The sequence below is a fragment of the Brachycentrus maculatus genome, unplaced genomic scaffold, assembly GCF_059751285.1.
Source record: "Brachycentrus maculatus isolate JH-2025_06_01 unplaced genomic scaffold, ASM5975128v1 h1tg000180l, whole genome shotgun sequence".
Lineage (NCBI taxonomy): Eukaryota > Metazoa > Arthropoda > Insecta > Trichoptera > Brachycentridae > Brachycentrus > Brachycentrus maculatus.
In genome coordinates, this window is record NW_028280931.1 from 1,280,030 (window position 1) to 1,301,874 (window position 21,845).

At 34.2% G+C, this 21,845-nt stretch overlaps 1 protein-coding gene across 13 annotated transcripts in view; it reads left to right on the plus strand.

Annotated features, from left to right (window-relative positions):
• The window catches only part of tay (tay bridge kinase), a 340,896-nt gene that overhangs the window by 185,387 nt on the left and 133,664 nt on the right, over positions 1-21,845 (plus strand). For 11 of the 13 annotated variants that reach the window (XM_088262457.1, XM_088262460.1, XM_088262462.1 and 8 more), the window contains exon 6: positions 1,418-1,471. The exons of the other annotated variants lie outside the window; for them this stretch is intronic. In XM_088262457.1, coding sequence (XP_088118583.1) covers positions 1,418-1,471 — 54 coding nt within the window. The remainder of the gene's footprint in view (positions 1-1,417; positions 1,472-21,845) is intronic. 13 annotated transcript variants of the gene reach the window in all.

Here is a 21,845-nt window from a genome sequence, read left to right on the forward strand (position 1 = left end):
GAGTACAGAAAGTAAATAAATTCTATCAGTTATTTTAGTTTATTAATGATTTGTTTTTAAGTGGTGTTTTTAATATTACACAGTGAAATAAATTAAAATAATACACCGTGAAATAACTGATATAAATGAATAAATGAACTTGGAATATGGTTGGCGTGTCAAATGGAGCTGTGTTAGGAAATTCAAACCCGAGGGTTGGAATGAATATGTTTTTTTTTATCGAATATTGATTCTTCGCACTTTCGGGCCTATTGAATTGATGGTGCGATATCTCGACAAGTCTCCTTGTCGCTACATTGATTCCGGTACTTTCCCCTGTCGACAAGGATTCCGCCGACATAAGCCTCCTCGTGACGGGCACGTTTACCCCTTTCCAACGCCGGCTGACGTCACTCGACGGACGATTGACAGCCTATGATGAATAGTTTGGTGCTAGGCATTCACTGGTGTCACGTGGGTAGCGAATTGTAACGTTTTTACGATTCTCGCCCATTGAACATTTTGCAACCGACTAAATTTCTCAAAAAACGTATTAAATTATACGTTTTAAAGTACGTATTAAATTATATCTTTTTTTATAAAGATTTATCGGTATTTTATCGTCTTAAAATATAATATACGTAAGATTCTAGTTGTATGATATGATTCGCTGAAATAACTACCTATCAAATTAATAAGGAAAATTGTAATGGAAAAAAGAGGTAAATTTAGTACCCATCTGGTCACTTTCCCGCAGGGGTAGGCACAGAGAATAGAACGCCATACTACTTTGTCTGTGCAAAGAATCGTCGCCTTTTCCACATTCGCATCTTCTCATACATACCCGATGATTTTTCAGACTCCTGACAGTAGATCATGCATGTTTTCCTCTGCTCGTATTTCTAACTACATTTGCCCCATAAATTTGTTTTCTTCGCTCATTCGATTCACATGCCCAAACCATCTCAACATACAACTTTATCGATAGTGCTTATCTCAGCCTTACATTCTATCCTCAACATCATACATCGTTTTGGCGCGCATTCGTCTTGAGGATTGCATTTTTTTGCATTTAGTCTACTTTCGTCCTTCTTTTGCCAACTCCATGCTTCAAATTAAAGCTGCTTGTACCAGGACTAAATGGTAATCGGTTCTCATCTAATTCTCTCGATTTATGTTTTATTTTTATTTCATCAGAAGGAATTTTAACCCGAAAAAAATACCTTAAATATACTTAATTTTAATTCTTATAAATAATTAATATTCGTTTTAATGTTACTTAAATTATGTTTATACTGTTATAATTGAAATAATATTAAAACTACAGTACACCCGTATGTGTAATTATTAAATTATAAGTTTTTGGAATTCCTTTATATCTCGTGTTACTTGTTTCTACATGTTAATTCACTATATGAATATTATTATTTCCTTTCAGGTAAGCTCCAACGCTTATTTGACTTCACGCCTGAAAGAATCCACGTCGAAACCAGTAAGTACATTTGAAAAATAAATCAGTTTATTAATTTTATTGATTACATTTGCCGCTACGAACAACATACAATATATACACCCCTGGACAAAAAAATTTACGAGTCCTCAAAAAAACTAAAATTGAGACATAATGAATTATTCTTGATATTTAATTAGTTTTTTTTGTATTGTTTAGCATATGTGATGACTACTCGTTACTTCAAGGTTAAAATGAAAGATCTTACTCATGAATTGTACTTAGAAATTGCCATTATATACCAGGTATCAGATTATCCGAACCCTAGAGACCCATAACGGTTCATTTATGGTCGAGTGTTTGTGATGGAGTAATAAAAGGCATGTAATTTTTTAATTCATATTTAAGAAGAAGGTTCTAATCGCTTTATTTTAAATTAAGGTATTTTACATTTAAACATATTTATAACATTTAAAAATATTTAATACTTGGTGAATTCACCTTTATTTTTTATAACATGTAAAATTCTATTATTTAACGAAGCGTAAAGCGAATCTTAAATTTCTGATGTTATTTCTTCTTCCTAAACTTGAATCAAGTTTTTTTTTAATTCCTCAATGTTTTTTTATTTTTTTTTTCCCAACTTTTTTTTTCATAATCGGCCATAAATTTTCTATCGGGTTCAAATCAGGACTATTCCCGGGCCACGTCAACGATTTTAAGCCAATTTTTTCCTTGTATTCAATGATCTGTAAGAAAAACAATAAATTATTTATCAAGTGGTCTACAAAGTGCATTAAAAAATAAATATTTGTACTCACAGTGCGGGCTCTATGGCACGGCGCCAAATTGTCCTGAAAAATCGGGTCCGCGGTATACTGCGTAATGTCCTTGATTGTTGGAATAAGATGGTTTTTCAACACTTTTTTGTACTGGATGGCATTCATCGTACCCTATATAAAATTTAGAGGTCCCAAACCGTACGCTGTCATGCACCCCCAAATCATGACGTAGGGTGAATGTTTAACGGTTCGAGTGACGCACGACGGATGGTATCTTTCCCCAAGTTTTCGTCGAACTATCTTTCTGCCGTCTGGACCAAAAAGGTTGAATTTTGATTCATCGGAGAAAGTAACATTTTGCCAATCCTCCAAGGTCCAATTCTGGTGCTCCTTCGCCCAATCCAGTCTAGCCTTCTGCATTTTGTTCGTCAGTAATGGTTTCTTTGCGGGACTTCGTGCTTGGAAACCATGCTCCAACAGCCGCCTGGACACTGTTTTTACTAAAAATGTTGATTAGCTGGTAGACTGCACCTCTGCGTGTATTTTAAATGCCGTTAAAAATCGATCGCGCATAACATTTTTTTTTATTAAGCGATCATCTCGGGCGGATGTCGCGCGCCCCCATCCGCTTCCTTTTTTCCGTTCTATGGATCCAGTTTCTTGGAATTTTTTAAATAAAAACCTCAGTGCACCTTCTAAATACCCAACTCAACGAGATATTTTACAATTAGATATGTTTTGTTGCGACAATGTGATTATTTTGGATTTTATCGCAATCGACATTTGCTTTGCACTTTCCATGATTGTTGTGTTATGTTCCCTCAAACGCGGGTAAAACAAAATTGTTGAGACATTTTAAAATGTAAATATTGTAGAAAGGTGACACAAAGTGTCTTTAATTTATTGAACAAAAGAAAGAGGTATCGATAAAGGATTTCTTAGAAAAAGAGTTCAGTAAAGTCAAGGCGTGCGGTAGCAAGTAAACTCGTAAATTTTTTTGTCCTGCGGTGTATGTATACATATGTGCATAGTACATATCGGTTATGTTTGCGTTAGCGTGTCTCTTCCGCCGAGTCAACGGACGCCGGGACATCTGATTGGCTCGCTAGTAAATAATACGGCATTCCATCTGACAGCTGTCAGGTGCGACCACGTGCCGCGGGCCCGGCCGGCCACGCTACCGACATCTCTCGGCGGCGCCGCGAACTAATACGCTGTTTATTCTCCGCCCGCTTCTCGTACTTCTGTTTGTCTTGAATCCAGAACGAAACGGGGGAAAGTAATCCACTTTATGAAAAGGATTGGATATTGTAGAACGAATTAATACTATTTAATGGTTAAGTCTTTGAACTAATCTACCTAAACTCGAGACTTCAGAAGAATTTGGAAATACAGTTTAAAGCTTACGTTCGTACAATTTACTTAGTCTTAACCGCCCTACACACGAACGTACGTGATACGCGCGGTTTTTCTTCACCGTTCGGCGCTAACCTACGCGCACGAGAAAAGATACCTGTTTCGATATTGCACAAAAAAAATATTTAAATGCAAATCTGTTCTGTTTACTGTATTTTATCGAAATCTAAATTATAGTTAAACCAATATGAAATCATTAAATCGCACCAGAACGTAAATATTTTACAATCTAGAATTCCTGATTATTTAAAATCATTTACAATGGAAATGTGAAGTTTTGGTGAGGATCTCCATAAATACGAAATCATCCACCTGTTTTGTATCCCAAAATTTTCCCGTCTTCAATTTACGGAAGTCGTTAGTTTTTACAAAAGCTTTAAAATATTCAAAAATGTACTCGCTTTATTAATTAAATTACAAATAAGTAAATCTAATGCTCTCGAATTTCGCTTCACTCAAACTTTTCATCTCTCGCGTAATAAATAATGTAAGTTAGTATTAAATGAATCCTTCCTCGAGTAATTTGTTTCCAAGGAGTCCGGCGAACCGTGAACAACACTGTCTCAACAATTTATTGTGCTCGTGCGAAAGTTCTGAAGACATGCCCCCCCTCCCGCCCTTCGGCGGGCAGGGAGGCTGTCGGATTATTAACTAAATAAAGGCAATCATCTCGTAAAGGATCCTCTCCCGGCAAAACATCTCCGCAGCCCTCAAATTACTCGGCATTATTACATCCCCGGCTCACCTACGCAGGTAAATACCGTAATGTGGGTTCACATTCCGTCCCGTCGCCGGGATAATGGATTCGTAACCGTTTTACGGCGGGAGGGTTCCACGTTACGAATAACTTCGTGATTGGGCTTTATTGATACGCGCCGGGCGCTGCTTGATTCATTCATACAGTCGAGCTTACGGCAGAGATGTAAGCTGCGACCGCTCGACCGGAACTTAATGGTTATTCATTTGGGTATTGTCACTGAGCGTTAATAAACCTCGACGACTTAAATCAACCGTAGCATCGTTTGAGATAACGTCTACTCGAATGTTTCTGCTAAATAATACATACTTAAATCATATATTTATTACAAATACATTTATAATTTCATAAACATAATTAGCATATTATTTGTAGCAGACAGGCGCCGTGGCGTAGTTGAGTAGACGCTCGACTGCGAAACTGGTGTCGCGGGTTCGATTCCCGCCAAGTGCAAAATAAATTCAATAAGGAATTATTTTCAATTGGTCCGGGTGTTTGCGATGTATTTTTCACATTTACCTTCCCTATCTTTACTATCCTACAGGCAGACAAGCCTCTAAACGTAGATAGAGGCTTTGGGGGAAGAAACCAACCTAAAACCTCCTTACATGTCTTGTCATTGAAGGTTTTTTAATTTACAAAAAAAAATTACAATATGAGCTCTTGATCATTTACCCATTCCTTTATTTTGCCTTTGGTCCATATTTTTGCTTGCTCACTTACCTCCGCCGGCAACAAAGTAAAATGGAAGTAACTATGTTTTGTAGTGTTCTACTTCCATATTTATTGTTCACTCTTGGGACCATCAACCCTTCGTTGTGGGTGAAACGGGTATCATAGTCGTGCACTGGGGGATTTTTTTTAATACTTTTTACTAGTCTGTTTATCAACTGTGATATTCATCCACAATATTCCACGTAGTGTAAGTGACTTTATACATTCCGATATAAAATATTATTTTTTATTCTTCGTGTCATCAAATCCATCTATAAAATATTTTTACATCTCGCAGAATTATTTTGCTAACGTTTCTATACCGGAGCGCTCGTTTTCTTATTTTTATTTGATGTTCTTATCAAATAAAAGTCTCCTCAAACGGAGTATGTTCCGTTTGCGACTCGCTCCGAGAAAAGGTCGCCTCTTATTTGATTCTATTTTATCTCGACTTATTTCCGTTAAACTCGCTCCCTTTGAACACCGCTACCGTTCGTCTCGTATGTGTGTGTTTATTCGCTTCTCAATAGTCTCAATCCTCGAAGCCTGGGTACTGAGTGCCCCGCGAGCGTATGGAGAGGAGGTAACTCTCGTTGCGTTATCCGACACACAAACTATTTGCATTCCCTCTCGCGTACGTAATAACAGCCACGGAGCCACGATAATTCGACTGAGACGACAGCCAGCTTTGTTCCGAGCAGATTAATCTTATATAGCTCCGGAATCCCCCTAAGGATTGTAATATAATCTTGGAAACTGATCCCTAGCTGGTACTAACATCGGAACATAGGAGTAATTACAAGTCGCGTAACTGCCGTACCTAAACAGGATTATTTTCCGTAGCTTGCTTACAACAAATAATACAAAATTTACATCAAGTCCGAACAATTTCCCCGCAGCTGCCCTCGTCTGTCTTGACATACCATACTCTCCTAGCTTCCTTCACATTCATATGTCTAGTAATTCATGATCATCGGTTGCGTAGACTTCGGACATGACCAGATTTTAGGTTGTGCCAAATCTTTCTTGACCGTCCTCGTTCCTTTCTCCCCTTTCTCACTTACTTATTATCTCGTCATCCAGTTGCTCCAAATGTCTCCGTGACCTCAAAAAACTATTCGACCATCCTTAACTTAGCCTAACATTAATTACTAACATGTTCTTCGTGTTCAATTCTATAATGGATTAATTTTTCCACACATCCCTTTAAGGGATCGCATTTAAACACCGTTCATTTTATTTTATTTATCCTTTATTAACGGCCGTAGATAATTTGTACATAATATATTACGCGTATACTTTCGTTCTTGTTTTGTCAATTCCATGTTTCACTTTCTTCAACCAGTGTTTGCACTAATACTCCGTTGCGAACTGCCCGAGTCGTCCATTTCCTCCACATGCCCAAACCATTTCAGATAATAATAATAACGATCATTTCTTGAATGTTTTCCGCAGATACTTTTTTATTAATACAATTTAATCTACCGGTTTCGACAAGAACCTTGTCATCATCAGGGTTTGTTTTAATTCTAAATGTAGGATTTTTGCGTAGTGTTTGGAAGTTTTTGGTGAGAGTATTTTAATGTTTTTGGATTAAAATAAACCCTGATGATGACAAGGTTCTTGTCGAAACCGGTAGATTAAATTGTATTTATAAAAAAAGTGGTGAAAACAAAGTTAATTAATTTTATAAAAATTATAAAGATCGTTTTTAATAAAATTCACGATAAAATTCTGTTTCGCTCATTTTCGCCGTAATCTCCTCGCGTAATTCGATTCACTCCAATAGAAACGTTCAGGTGGAAATTCTTTCCGTTTGAGTTTTTCCTCCGATGGCCCTCCAGTCTCTAGTCCCCTCTCTGGTCGCCTCTCGCGCGGGCAGGGGTCGGGCTGGGTTGGGTTGAGGGCAACATCGATTTTTAGTGAAAGAAACGGGGGGCGCTTGTCAGAGTCAGTGACGTCAGTGAGTAAGCTGTTGGGAGCACTTTGGAAATCATTTTTTCCGCTTGACCTAACTCCGGCGCCGGCGTCGTATTTACTCATTTCTTTTTCTGGGTTGTTTTTTTCTCTCTTTTACGGCCGTATGATGGGCAAAATAAATACCTGATACGGATAAACCTGAGTATTTTGATAATTGTTTAAATGTATTTTTGAACCGATAACAATTTATTACATTAGATTTAAGTTTTGTACTGACATTTCTTAGTGCAACTGCGTTTTATATAGTAAAATAACTATGTACAGTTTTTTTTCCAAATATTGTGGGAAAAACTATGATGTTTATTTTATTTTATTCTTATTACATTGTTGAAATTTTTGTTATTTTTTTCAGCATTCCCTTTGTGGTATGATAAGATTAAATTACATATAAAACACTTGTTTTATACAACTTGAGTTTTATATTTTATTACGACTAGTTTTTGAGTTTATCAAAATAACGGCCCGAAACGTGTGTGTCAAATATTTAGCACAAGACGGAATAACTATTTGAAATTTAATCTCAAATTCCTTTTAATTTTAATTGGAAAAAATTGCCCACTTGGATGTCGAATTTACTGTTTCTCAATTTGCTCTACATTTACAAAAATGTGCCCTGTTTTGTTTTACTCTTCGAGGTTTTAACTATGTTTTCTTTGTGGCATAAATTGTTAAAGTATACATAAATGAAATGTTGGGGAACTTATGTCATTTTCCCGAAATGGGTTCGAAATATATATGAATTTTGTTTCTTTCGTTTGTTAGTAAAATGACTTAGTATATATGGATAATATGACTTTGTATATTTTGGTTAATTTTAATGAATTGTAAGTAATTGATATTAAAAAAAATGAAAACATAACAGAAGTAAAGTAACACAGGTACTTTGTCATTAAATAAAAACATTGAACATTATTTTCCTTTTTTTCTACCTTCAGCTATATTCGCATTTGAGTCAGTGAGAGTCAGACATCAAACTCTGATAAAATTTATTTCATATGTCGTTTCAGCTTCTATGACCCTCAGCGCTTCAAATATATAAAATTTACAAATCGCTGTAAGTTGTCACAACAATGCGTATAAATTTCATCAAGTTCATAATAAAGATTTATGACTTTCTCACTATAAGGTCGCCGATTTCCGCTCTTCCGTGATATATGTTTTACGAATGTAGGTCGAATTTGTCTCGGTGAGACGTTGAACAAATCTCTCGCTGTCATCGCCCATGCCGAATCACCGATGAAATATGTTGAAGACTACCTGCCAGCTAGACTGCTCGGACGCATTACCGAGTTCTTTCGTCGTGTCTACACTGCGGCGACCAATCAGCAGGCTCAGTATGTCGGGCACTATCTGTCGCGTGCCATCGACGGCCGATGGGGCTCCATTCAATCATCGTTTGCCTCGGGGAGGGGTGGCGGATCACCCCTTCGCCCTCCTGACGCCCTGGCAGCACTCCGGGAGCGGGAGGCGTTTATTCTCCAATCTGCATATATACGACAAATTAACCTGACAGATTTGCCAGCAGCTTAGTGTTCTAATCAGTATTGGTCGAGATTAATCCGTCACTCACTTGTTTTTAGATTCCCTCCGTCGGTCGTGCCGATGTCCGACACGTGTTTTCATGTTCATATTTAGGAACTTAAAATGAAAAATAACGTTGAAATTGTTGTTATATATCGCTCACTTCTTTCAAGAACGTCATGAATCAAAATATTTGATTTTTCAGGAGAACGTTTCTAAAGTTTAAAAATGTAATACAATGTATTAAAAATAAATATCACGCCACTTACTGAACTTTTTACTGTGCAACAGATCTTTTTAGGTAAAACCTGAAGGTTTTTTTCCATTTCAAAAATATTTAGTATACTTGAAAAAAATCATTAAGCAATACCTTTTCTTCAAAATGCAAAAACAACACTTTCTGCCCTGTAGCGGGTAAATATTAAGTTCAAAATACGCCTATTTTGCTGGGATATAGTAGATTTTCTGAGCATTCCGAACACATGCACAACTGAAAATTGACGATTTTTTATTTATGACGTTCTTGAAAGGAGTGAGCGATATGTATGGTATGTTTCTTCGTCCAAGTGATGCAGCGTTAACATGGTCACCATAAGAAGGCAAGACGGCCAGACATATGCTTCAGTTGGCAGTCAAGAGGACGCATCAAATATTGCGATTAACCCTTCCTTTCCTCTTATGTGTAACTAGTACACATTGCTTGTAATAACTTTAATATCTCGATAAATGTAATAAATACATGCTCGGTTCAGATTTTAGGTATTCCTCCATAATACATTTACGCATTAAATGAAAAAAATGTGACTTAATAAATGATCATTTCGAGTACATCCTAACTTCTATATGGCAAAGGAAATGGAGGAAATAGTGAAACAATTAATCAAGATGAGAAATAGGAGAATACCCGCAACGATTAGGGTATTCAGAGTTGCATACCCGTAGTCCTGTAACGTTGTGTTTCTAGGATATACTAATCTCAGACAATTTCTACGTTTTCCTTGAGATTACAATTATATAGAACCACAAAGTTAATTTTTTTATTGTATATTGTTTCCTATTCGGTGCTATACAATTGTCGTCATTAATTTACGTTAAAAATGACATGGCGTGAAATCCTGCTCTTGTGTCCGATGTCCATTCACGGCCCGCTCCGAGAGGGAGTCGGGAGTAGGTACTCAATTATCTTGTTAGCGGAACAAGCTCGCTTGTCTGTCAATCAGTGCCTCCCATTGTCTCCGGGGTTCAAATTCACCATTCGTTTTAATCTAACAGTTGATGGCTTAGTGGCGGTTAAGGGTCCCATTGTCTCCGGGGTTCAAATTCACCATTCGTTTTAATCTAACAGTTGATGGCTTAGTGGCGGTTAAGGGTCTCCGATTGTTTACGCGCTAATCGATGTATTATTTTGTTTAATTTTAATTTTATGTGGTAAATACTATTAAAGAGTGATATTAACCAAGCAAAATTAAAAATAGTATTCAAAATAATATTACCACAAAGTGACTGTCGAATCAATTAATGATATATTTAATTTTAAAAAAATATATGGTTAGAGTTATTAATTAATATGTGTATAAATATGTATATTAAATATATATATATATATATATATATATATATATATATATATATATATATATATATATATATATATATATATATATATATATATATATATATATATATATATATATATATATATATATATATATATATATATATATATATATATATATATATATATATATATATATATATATATATATATATATATATATATATATATATATATATATATATATATATATATATATATATATATATATATATATATATATATATATATATATATATATATATATATATATATATATATATATATATATATATATATATATATATATATATATATATATATATATATATATATATATATATATATATATATATATATATATATATATATATATATATATATATATATATATATATATATATATATATATATATATATATATATATATATATATATATATATATATATATATATATATATATATATATATATATATATATATATATATATATATATATATATATATATATATATATATATATATATATATATATATATATATATATATATATATATATATATATATATATATATATATATATATATATATATATATATATATATATATATATATATATATATATATATATATATATATATATATATATATATATATATATATATATATATATATATATATATATATATATATATATATATATATATATATATATATATATATATATATATATATATATATATATATATATATATATATATATATATATATATATATATATATATATATATATATATATATATATATATATATATATATATATATATATATATATATATATATATATATATATATATATATATATATATATATATATATATATATATATATATATATATATATATATATATATATATATATATATATATATATATATATATATATATATATATATATATATATATATATATATATATATATATATATATATATATATATATATATATATATATATATATATATATATATATATATATATATATATATATATATATATATATATATATATATATATATATATATATATATATATATATATATATATATATATATATATATATATATATATTAATTGTATTAAAAATCGTCCCTTTCCGAAGCGTGGTGGTTAGCGCTTTGATTACGATTTTTTGGTGACGGTTATCAAATAAATGTGTTTTTTTTTCACCAAAGATGTATTTTATATTACCTTGGCAGATTATAATCCAATAAGTTAGCTATTTGCTCGTTCTGGTAGAAGATTATTCATAAATATTTTTTCGTTTTTTTTTTATTCGGTTAGATAATTCTCCAGTAGTAGGTGCATCTTTACACTAACTCAATGTTAAAGTGTTCCGTTTGAATTCTGTCTGCAGTATTTGGAATAGTATTTGTTTTACGAAGTAAAACGGGGCGCCTGACCCACACGGGAAGTAAGAATAGCAGTTTCAGTGTCATATATTGTAGGACACCTGCACCGAGAGCGGACTGCGATCCGGTAAGTCGATGAGCCGGTGAGCCGGTGAGCCGGCGAGCCGGTGAGCCATCACCGCCGGAGATCGATCTGGCCGACTAAGCAAACATCTGCGGCAATCACCGCTGTGGAAACAATTTCGAATGTATTTGTTTGCCCTCGGAGACCGTACGACGTAACAAGTTTTCCTTGAAGGAAAACATCGTATCCTTCTTGTGTTTCCACTTTATGACCCACCCCGCCTCCCCGCCTCCCTGCCGCCCGCGCAGCCCTCCGCGTCGCTTTGTAACTCGGGAAAGTATTGTTTTTCCCCTTGACCGGATTTTATTCGATTTGCCGTCTCCCTATAAAGCGATATAAAATGAAAAAGGTTTCCGTCATATTCCCATTCTATCCACTTTTTATGGACACATTGTTGACTGCCGTTAGTGTTTTATAGCCTTTTTTGTTTGCTCCGCTAAATATTTTATTTCGGCTTTATGTTGCGAGAGAACACGCGCGGAAACTCGAATAAAAAGACCACTCGACAATATGGTCTTCCACTAAAAATGTAAATAAGATAATCTTTATGCTGAAATTTGAGAAAATCCTAGAGATTCTCCCGTGGAAATGCCGCTTTCGCGAAATGAATAATTTATGTTCTCGGGGAATATATCATCCGAAAATGTTTTACAAACTACTCGAAGATTATGGCTTAGGTACGTTGTACAATATAATTCCCCGATTACAAACTGTACGGGCTCGAGTGTCCCGGGTGAGCGGCTCTATTAATAGTGTATTATTAAATATTTAGTCGGTAATAGTACGGCTTCTTTACAACCCCCTCCCGTCACTCCCCATTATCGGGTCGCCCGAATCCCTTAACTTGGCGCGTGACGAGTAGAAAGTGACAAATCACTCAGCCGCCCTTCTGCATATTTATCCTTTGACTGCGAAATGGCTTTTTTCATCATTACTCCGCTCATCAGTATTCAGATCGGCGGCCGAGCTATATCCAGCTTTTACGGCCGGAGGAGGATATAAATTTATTTCTCTTTTGACTTTCATATTTGCTGAGCAACATTGGTATTCTGCGGAGTCACCTGGAGGCTTTGTGATTCAGATTGTGCGGCCGCGTTATTAGCTCCCGATAAATCACACCCTCCCCTGACCCCCGACCCCCGCCCCTCCCCCCGTCGATCTCTTATCTTTTTAATTATTGACGAGAAACCTATTGAAACAATTTCGTATATTCTAAAGGAAAATAGCAATAAAAATCTTGAATATGCCTCAAAATTGTATTAAAAACTAACTGTACACATTTACGAGTCCTGTTGAATGGAAAAGAAGGAAAAGAGAGAACACACATTTATATTATTTTTTGATATCTCATAAAAGATGAAGAAGAATATGGAAGTCTGGGCAATAATGGGTAGAATTGGTGAATGTTACACGTGTGTAAAATGATCACTTAAACCAGCCTAAGACGGTTGTCAGCCCCGTAAATGCCCAGACTTCCATATTCTTCTTCATCTTTGATGAGATGTCAAAAAATAATATTAAAATAACTCCTGTAATTGGAGATAATCCAGGTTTTGTGAACAAGTATTTGGACACACTCAAAATGTTGTTAACACACATTTATTTTATGTATAATTTTACGATGCTTATGGTTATGCAATATTTTATCAGCTGTATAGAAGCATGCTGTCTGCTATTATCCATGATTAGTATTGCTGTAATATTCAACAGATGGCGCTGCCATTGCTACCTTTGCTACCTGTCACGGGTATATAAAAACAGGCGTATTTGGATGCAACGTTCTGTCAAAAATTCAATGCAATCAGTGCACAGCATTAGAAGGAACGTGTGCATATGTATTAAAATAAATACTTTTAAAATTAATAATATTTTCATGATTTTAACTTTTATTTATTAGTACCTAAATCTTATACTGGTAACGTTTCCTTTGTGTATAACGATCAAGATAACACTTCTATACGATGCAGTTCTCTATACACAATTGGGTGTAGATATATCCTAACAGTAGAAACGTAATGCAACTTGTATTTATTTTTCCTCATTGGAATCAATCGTCGTGACATCATTGGTAACTTAATATTTTAACGCGCTTCTCCGGACAGTACGTGATAAACCTTTCAATAGTGAGAGATTTATACGGCGAATAACAATTATTAATCTGGACATTTCAGATGCGCCGTATACGGTAACCTGATACGAATAACTATAGTACTTGTGCTGCTCTGTACGCGCAACCAATGTTCAATATTCAATACATACACCTTTATCAAAAAATGCTCGCGTCTTTTTTTACGCATTAAATTTATAGCTCTTACTTATTTATGGTTTATTAAATGTATTCACACGATTGTCCAAAGCAAGTTTTCGCCTGTGAAAACTTTTCACTTCACGATATTTTTATTATGTACATACATTAAGGGGGTGCTCATAAACATATGATTCAGTACGCGCCCGACTGCGTGAGGAGGCACACTTGTTTTTGAATTTGAACAACATGTATTGGAATTTGTTTTTTTTTAGAATACATCGCTCACTCCTTTCAAGAACGTCATAAATCAAAAATCGTCAATTTTCAGTTGTGCGTGTTTTCGGAATGCCTAGAAAATGTACTATATCCCAGCAAAAGAGGCATTTTTTTAAATTTAATATTTACCCGCTACAGGATACAAAATGTTGTTTTTGCATTTTGAAGAAAGGTGTTGTTCAATTATTTTTTTAAATATATTAAATATTTTTTAAATGGAGAAAAAACCTTCAGGTTTTACCTAAAAAGATCTGTTGCACAGAAAAAGTTCACTAAGTGGCTTGATATTTATTTTTCATATGTTGTGTTTTATTTTTAAACTTTAAAAACGTTCTCCTGAAAAATCAAGTTTTTTGATTTATGACGTTCTTGAAAGGAGTGAGCGATATATAGTTTTTTTTTTTTAAACTGCTTACCTTTCAATAACGCATTTTCAAAAGCGTATATTAATTTCGAAGAAAAACTTATTTTTTCATTCAAAAAACAATGTTTTAAACAAAAAAATCAATTTCGTTAAATGTTACCAGGCTTAAAAGAAAATTAAGTTGCTAGCCATTTATAAACCGCCTTAATTGCAATACCAAAAGTAGAAAAATAGGTCATTTTTATTTTTGTAAAAATTGTCTTCCAATCTTTATTTACTTTGTAGGGACGATATGTAGACGTAAAATATACGTGGCTTATTTGTATAGCGCCATTTTTAGAAAATATGATCCCAAAGGCGCTTAACGTTAGTCTTATTTTCAAAATATAACACAATACTGTATTTTTATTGTAATCACAACCTACTGATTAATAAAATATCGAGGTACAAGACAAGTCATCTGTGTGTTTTGTATCACACGGTGTAGAAATCCACAGGGTGTTAAAGAGTTAGCATTAGTATTCCGTGGAGCTAGAGCAAGTATCTCGAGTCTGTTTTGCTTCCGGTAATCAATACGAATGACCATTACGTGTCCCGATTACCCTGTGATCCTCGCCGCCTGACAATAGGGCTGTGCCATTATTTGAATATCGATACCGGCAAGAAACAAAGCGTTAGCACGTTTTCGGCTAACTCCCTTGATACTGCCACCCGCACACATGTTTATGTATACTAATATCTATAAAAACATGTATACAAATATTCTCAATTCGATTTCTATCTAAGGTAAACTAAGGTAAGATACCTTCGAGTCGATTTGGTCGTCCCGTATTCTGACAAAAAAAATATACTTAGGTATGAAATTTGATTGAAACATCTATCGTTCCTCTTTATATGAAAGAAGATTAGAATAGAAGAAAGACGGGAAAAAAACTATATTGGTATTATTTATTACACCATACACTGCATTATTCACCCTAAGGATGAGATGTCAATATTATAGGTGTCTCATTAAATGAAAGAAGATGGAATTCTGAGCATCCCAGGGCTTACGACCTAGCATTTGGCTGGCTGAAGCGAACACTTTATAAACTTGTGTAACGTTCACCATCCTGCCCATTATTGAACATCGCATAAAGTGATCTCTTAAGCCAACCAAATGCCAGGTCGTAAGCCTTAAGATGCTCAGACTGCCATCTTCTTTTATATAATGAGACACCTATAATATTATCATCTCATCCGTAGGGGAATAATCTAGTATCTGATGCAATGAATAATATCAATATAGTTTTTTTTTTAACTAGCTTTCCTAGAAGACCGATAAATCACAAAGGTATAAAGGTACGAGAGTAGATATATGTGACATGTCTGTCATCAGAATTTATCTATGACATTTTGTGATGCTTTTCTCTCTGGCACGTCTCCGCGTGTATATTATTGTACGAGTTTATGTATAGAGGCTGAATTATCGATAGGGATTGAGATGACACGATAATAAATAAATAATCCTTTATTTTTTGTAGAGAAACAATAATTCTCGTAATCTCCATCTTGATACGTCCCGGGTCCGGGTTAAAATACTCCCAGCTTAAAACCCACCCTGATTCGAATGGCAGCGGAAATTTGGTATTCTAATCCGGGGAAGGTTGTAAAAATCACATTGTGGAAACGGGCACTTGGACTAAACCATGCAATTAAAAATCATTATTGTAGTTCATTACTTAACGATTCCCTGTATTCGCCGGCGTTTCTAAACAACACACACACCAATACTTAAAATAAATGGTATCAAAATGTATTTGTTTACTTTGTCATATCACTCTTTTTATTATGCGTTACAATTATTTGAATTCAATCTAAACAATATTTGAACAATGTTTTATTTAAGTGTTACTCAGTAAATACCACTATTTCTTAAAATCTATTGTGACACGTGTGTCGGTGCATATAAAATTTAGACTTAGCTTCACATACGGTGTTTCAAAATGATGCAGAGTGTATCAAAATACGTGTCACAATAGATGTTAAGGCCTCACTCGTAGCAATAGAATTCAGTTAGCGTCCGGCAACGGAATAAAATCAATTGCGTCAAATATTAGGTACCTCGGTTTATAGAAAATTAAGATGCGATTTATCGAATACTGGCCCTGGTAGTGGTATTTACCAAGTAAAACTTAAATTAAAAAGGGACAGATATTACCACAAAGTAACTGCCGAATCAATTGATTAAAATATTTGAACCATTTACTCTGTGCTGATTCATTTTCATAAAAATAACATTCAGGATTTTTTACGGAGTGTGTGGCAATATTTGGTTAGGGAATGTAATTAATTATGAGTATTTTAATGTTTTAAATGTTTTAGAATTTAATAAACCCTGATGATGACAAGGTTCTTGTCGAAACCGGTAGGTTAAAGTGTACTTGTAATAAAAAATGTGGTTTAAACAAAGTTTAAAACACATTTTATAAAATTTATAAAATGTTTAATTTTATAAATTTTATAAAATGTGCCACAAAGTTTCTGCGAAAAACATTCAAGAAATTATTAAGTTTCTTTTAAAACTCTTTGCTTTTTGTTGTTGTATATATAATTAAAATTGCAGTCAACAATCGAAGCGACGTGCTTCTTCCTCGATGATATTTAGGGTAGACTGGGTACGGTTGAAACAAAGGACGGTTGAAACAGAGCAAATATCTTGCAAACCGTATGCGGTAGGGTGAAGGGTCCAAGGGACGAACAAAGCGGACAACAAGTTCAAACACAAATATCAGTGTTGCATCGCTCGCCGCACTGTGCAGTTGCTTGTAGGAGGTCCTATTGTATTTTGATAACCAAAAGTAAGTATTTTTGTTCTGAGAATTTTCCTTTTATTACGGTTTCTATTGAAACGATATTATTGAGTATGATTTCGTGTTTGAAATGAAGCTTGTAGAACACGATATAGTGATTAGTTTTAATGTGCCATTATTGTTAACATTAATTTTTTCTGTTTTCCACCTAAAAGAGGGGTTGGGGACGGTTGAAACATTTTTTGTGGGTACGGTTGAAACAACATATTTTTTCAATTTTCCTGTTTTCTAGATGCCGAGAGTAGGTACGCGCAAGAAAGACTTCGAGAGGGGAGGTCGACTTGTCGAGGTTTACATACGCTTATGAGGAGGTTAAAGCAGGAGATTCGCTGCGAAAAGCGTCGGAAAAGCATGGATTAAACCACTGTTCGCTCATTAGATATATACGAAAGCGAGTGCATCTGGTGAAGAAGAAAATGGGATATGAACCCCACAACGAAGTTTTTAATAAAGAGCAGCAGCAGGAGCTTGCAAAATACTTGCTACTAAAAAAAACAGAGAAAGAAGAGATAAGAAAGGAGCATGAAATAAGGTTGAAACGGATGAAAACTAAGTTAGTGAAGAAAATATTGGATGGAGGAAAAAGTAGAAGGATCGTTAAAGGAAAAAATAATCATAATACGCAACAGGAATCATCAACAAAAGAGGACGAGTGCTATTGTCTTGTTTGTCTGTCACTGTATTCAGAGAGCAGATCCGGTGAAAAGTGGATACAGTGCACCACTTGTAAACTGTGGGCTCAAGAAGACTGCACAAAAGGTGGTCTTAGCTATGTTTGCCACAATTGCGACTCGGAATGATCCCAAAGCTAGATTTCCGCTTGATTTATGACTAATCAAAATGACAGAAGTGTTTCGTTTTAGTTTATTCACAGATTATTTTCGTTCGATTTGTTTTTTTTTTTAAATGCCATTGTTTTTAGTTGTTTTTGTTCATTACATATCTGTAGACTGATTAATATTGTCATGCGGTGCCATAATTATTTATAAAACAAAAATAAATAATGAATAAAACGTCTTACAATATTAAATATTGATTTATTTGCGTGTGTTTCAACTGCCCCTGGTATGGGGACGGTTGAAACAAATCGGATATATTTTTTAAATTTGATCTGCCACTAAAAATAATACACCGGGTACTGAAATAATACTTCCCATTAGTAGACAGAAACACGCTCTTGTATTTAATGCATCTTCATCATCGCTTGACTTGTAAACAGCAATACTATGGACAATATATGCAAAATTGTTTCAACCGTACCCAGTCTACCCTACTTATACTAAAATGTATCTAATTTACAAATTATACTTAATTATAAATTTATTGTTTACATTTGCATGCTATTTTTCTTTAGTTATTAAATGTCGCGGGTGTGAATAATCTGGTACCGCTTTGTAAGACAAGCGGGAGTTGGTTAGTTCTCGGAGCACGTTTCTCTCGCGCTGTCCTGGGTCGCCCCTCGCGCTGATCTCCATCGGATTATGGCTAAAAGCCGTGCTTACATTGCACTTCTGTTTCGCTCGCCTCGGTCACCCTGCATTCTCCCTTTTTCTACCTTTTATCTCTCCTAATCGAACATTTTGTTTATGTTGACCAACCAACATGTTAGGTTTATTGCCATTGCCTTTTTTTATGTTGTTTCGACTTCATCACTTTCCCCTCGCCGTTTAAGATCCTCATCCTTGACTTTTTTATCATGTCTTTCTTGAAAATATTAATTACTATTTGTTTGCAAAGGCATCTTGCATATCAATTAGTACGTATACGAGTATAAATATATTTTTACGTCGATTCTTTTACTTCTTGTACATTCAGGGAGTATTATGATCAACCTATTCAAAATGTTCCAGAACTGTCTAAAAAGTAAGCACTGACAGTTTGTTGTCTCACTCGAAAATAATATATATCAGATATGTAAAAATAATCCGGGTTTCGCAGTTTGCATACATCCAAATTAAAGATTTCTGCTAAATAAAATCTTTCTCAATCCAACATAAATGGCTTGTCATAACTGTGTTATGAGATTAATGATATGTGTAGGAGTTCCAAAAATTGAGTTGTGCGGTTGTCCAATCATGGGTGGAATGCTGAATGAAGAATGAGTATCAGAATTCAACGTCAGCTTTTCCGATAGTATAACGCCACTATTATATTTCATGATAGATAGAGAGTAATGTTAATATTAATAATATCATCACGCCGGTTTCCGTAGGGGTAGGCAGAGAGAATAGAATGCCACACCACTCTATCATTGTTTCTTATGATTGTTCACAAATAACTGTAATTTCGTTGCGAGTAAAAGAAAATTAACACGGACACTGATGATTACTTAAGTATACCACATATTCGCGTGACCGCCTCCCTCCCGGAGTCTATTAACCCTCCAGCCTCCGCGAGCCCATCTCCCGCATGTCGCCAGGAGATCTGCCCATTAGTGTTTATGTCCCCATGCCGAGAATAGTAATTCCCCCGGCCTGAATGCTCGCTCGGCCTTCGGCTCCATCCCCGAAGAAGCCGGGACGTTTGCCTAAACGACCGTATACACACGAGTGCGAACGTGATTTGTGCCACAATTTTTATCGTATAAATTTCCAATAATCTCCAACTAACATATTTTATCACGGAACTTAAAAGAGATCTTCTATGTCGGCGTTCGGGTTTTCGACGCGCAATGCGGTAAGTGGGTCTATCGAGCGTTGTGCCTTATAATTTGCAATTTTATTACGCTTTGATACGAAATGATTTTGAAATATTTTCATTTTTATATTCATTGTAAACTGTAAAATTTAAACTTATCTTATGAAAAGATGTTTATTGATATCTCAGCATATTAAAGTCTGGGTATTTTAGTAGGCTTACGATCCGTTACTGGCTGGTTTAAGTGATAATTTTTTATGCTGCATAACATTTACCATTATACCCATGATTGGCAACCACATTACTCAAATTTTCGGAAGTTGTATTTATGCTTCAATTTGAAAAGACTAGACACACTCAAAATATAATCTTATTAAGTTCTCTTTTCGTAATAAAACACTCTTTTACTTAATTACCGATTTTATTTTTTTACATTTCAAGATTTATCTTTATAACATCGGGTGTTTATTTATTTGTACAACGTCTCAGTTTCATCTTTCAAATCGAATATCCAATTTTTAAGAATGTGATAAAATGGAAAAATAAATGTCTAGAATTTTTATTTAATAAATCTGCAAAATACTTCACCGCTTTTCGTTCAATGTCTAGATATGTTTTCGTTAGAAGTTTACTATTTCATTTTCGCGAGACGAGCATTTTAGTAGACTGCCGAAATTTATTTGGAGAAATTAAATCGAGCTGCCAGAATAAAATGTATTCGGCTCGTTCCCCTCCCCGACGGGGTATTACATTACGCCAATTGAACGGTCCATTTTGCACGTATCAAATTTTATTTCACCCCCGGCGGAATGTCCCGAGCGAGTAGCTTAATATTTTTCTTTTCCATCGCTCTTTCTTCAGCTTGTTTTTCTCGATGCAAAATTTCCCTTCTATCTCTCACTTTTTAATATTGACTAGAAGAGCCTTGTACTATTCCGAGAAAGAGTTTTATTTTTATTATTATCGCAACCATGTCGGGCTCATTGGTTTACATCATCTGTGTTATAACGTCTCTCTGGGAATGTGTGCTTTTGCCGTATTCTCCAACTTTTATTACGCACATCATGGCATACGAATTCTTCGGAAAAACAATCAATTTTTTTATGTTATGGTTATTATAGTATTGTGTAATAAATCGTTTTCATTTTTATTGCGTTAGTTACGAGCAAACTTTTGACACGATTTTATTTACATTTCTATCGATCCAGGTCGACTTAAATATTTATTTTGGTATTTAAATTTATATATGTAGATATTATTAAGCAGTCATCAACATTTAGTGTCTGCTTTTCCTAATTTTTTATTTTATTTTATTTCAATTTAATAACCCAATTGAAATTCCTTAAAAAAATGACATGTATGACAATACGACAGTGGTGATATTGATATCATATAATATACTTTATATTCCTTCACCGTTCGTAAAGTGTTTTGTTAATAAATTATTCCGAGAACTACCGACGTCACACAATTTTTCCGAATATAGCGAACAAAGGTTGTGCCGTCTTAAAATATCATACACCCGAATCCAATAGGTACTTTAGACTTCAGCGCAGTCGCATAATATTTCGTATTTTATCGTTCGTACTTACACATATTCTTGGTTTATTGCTCATACGGAACGCATGTCACGCACTTCCCTAACAAAAATCTCATACCATAAATATTGATAGAGCGAAACTGTTTTTGATCAACCTCGTCGTTTTTATTCAGCGTTCTCCAAATCCTAACCGTTTTCTA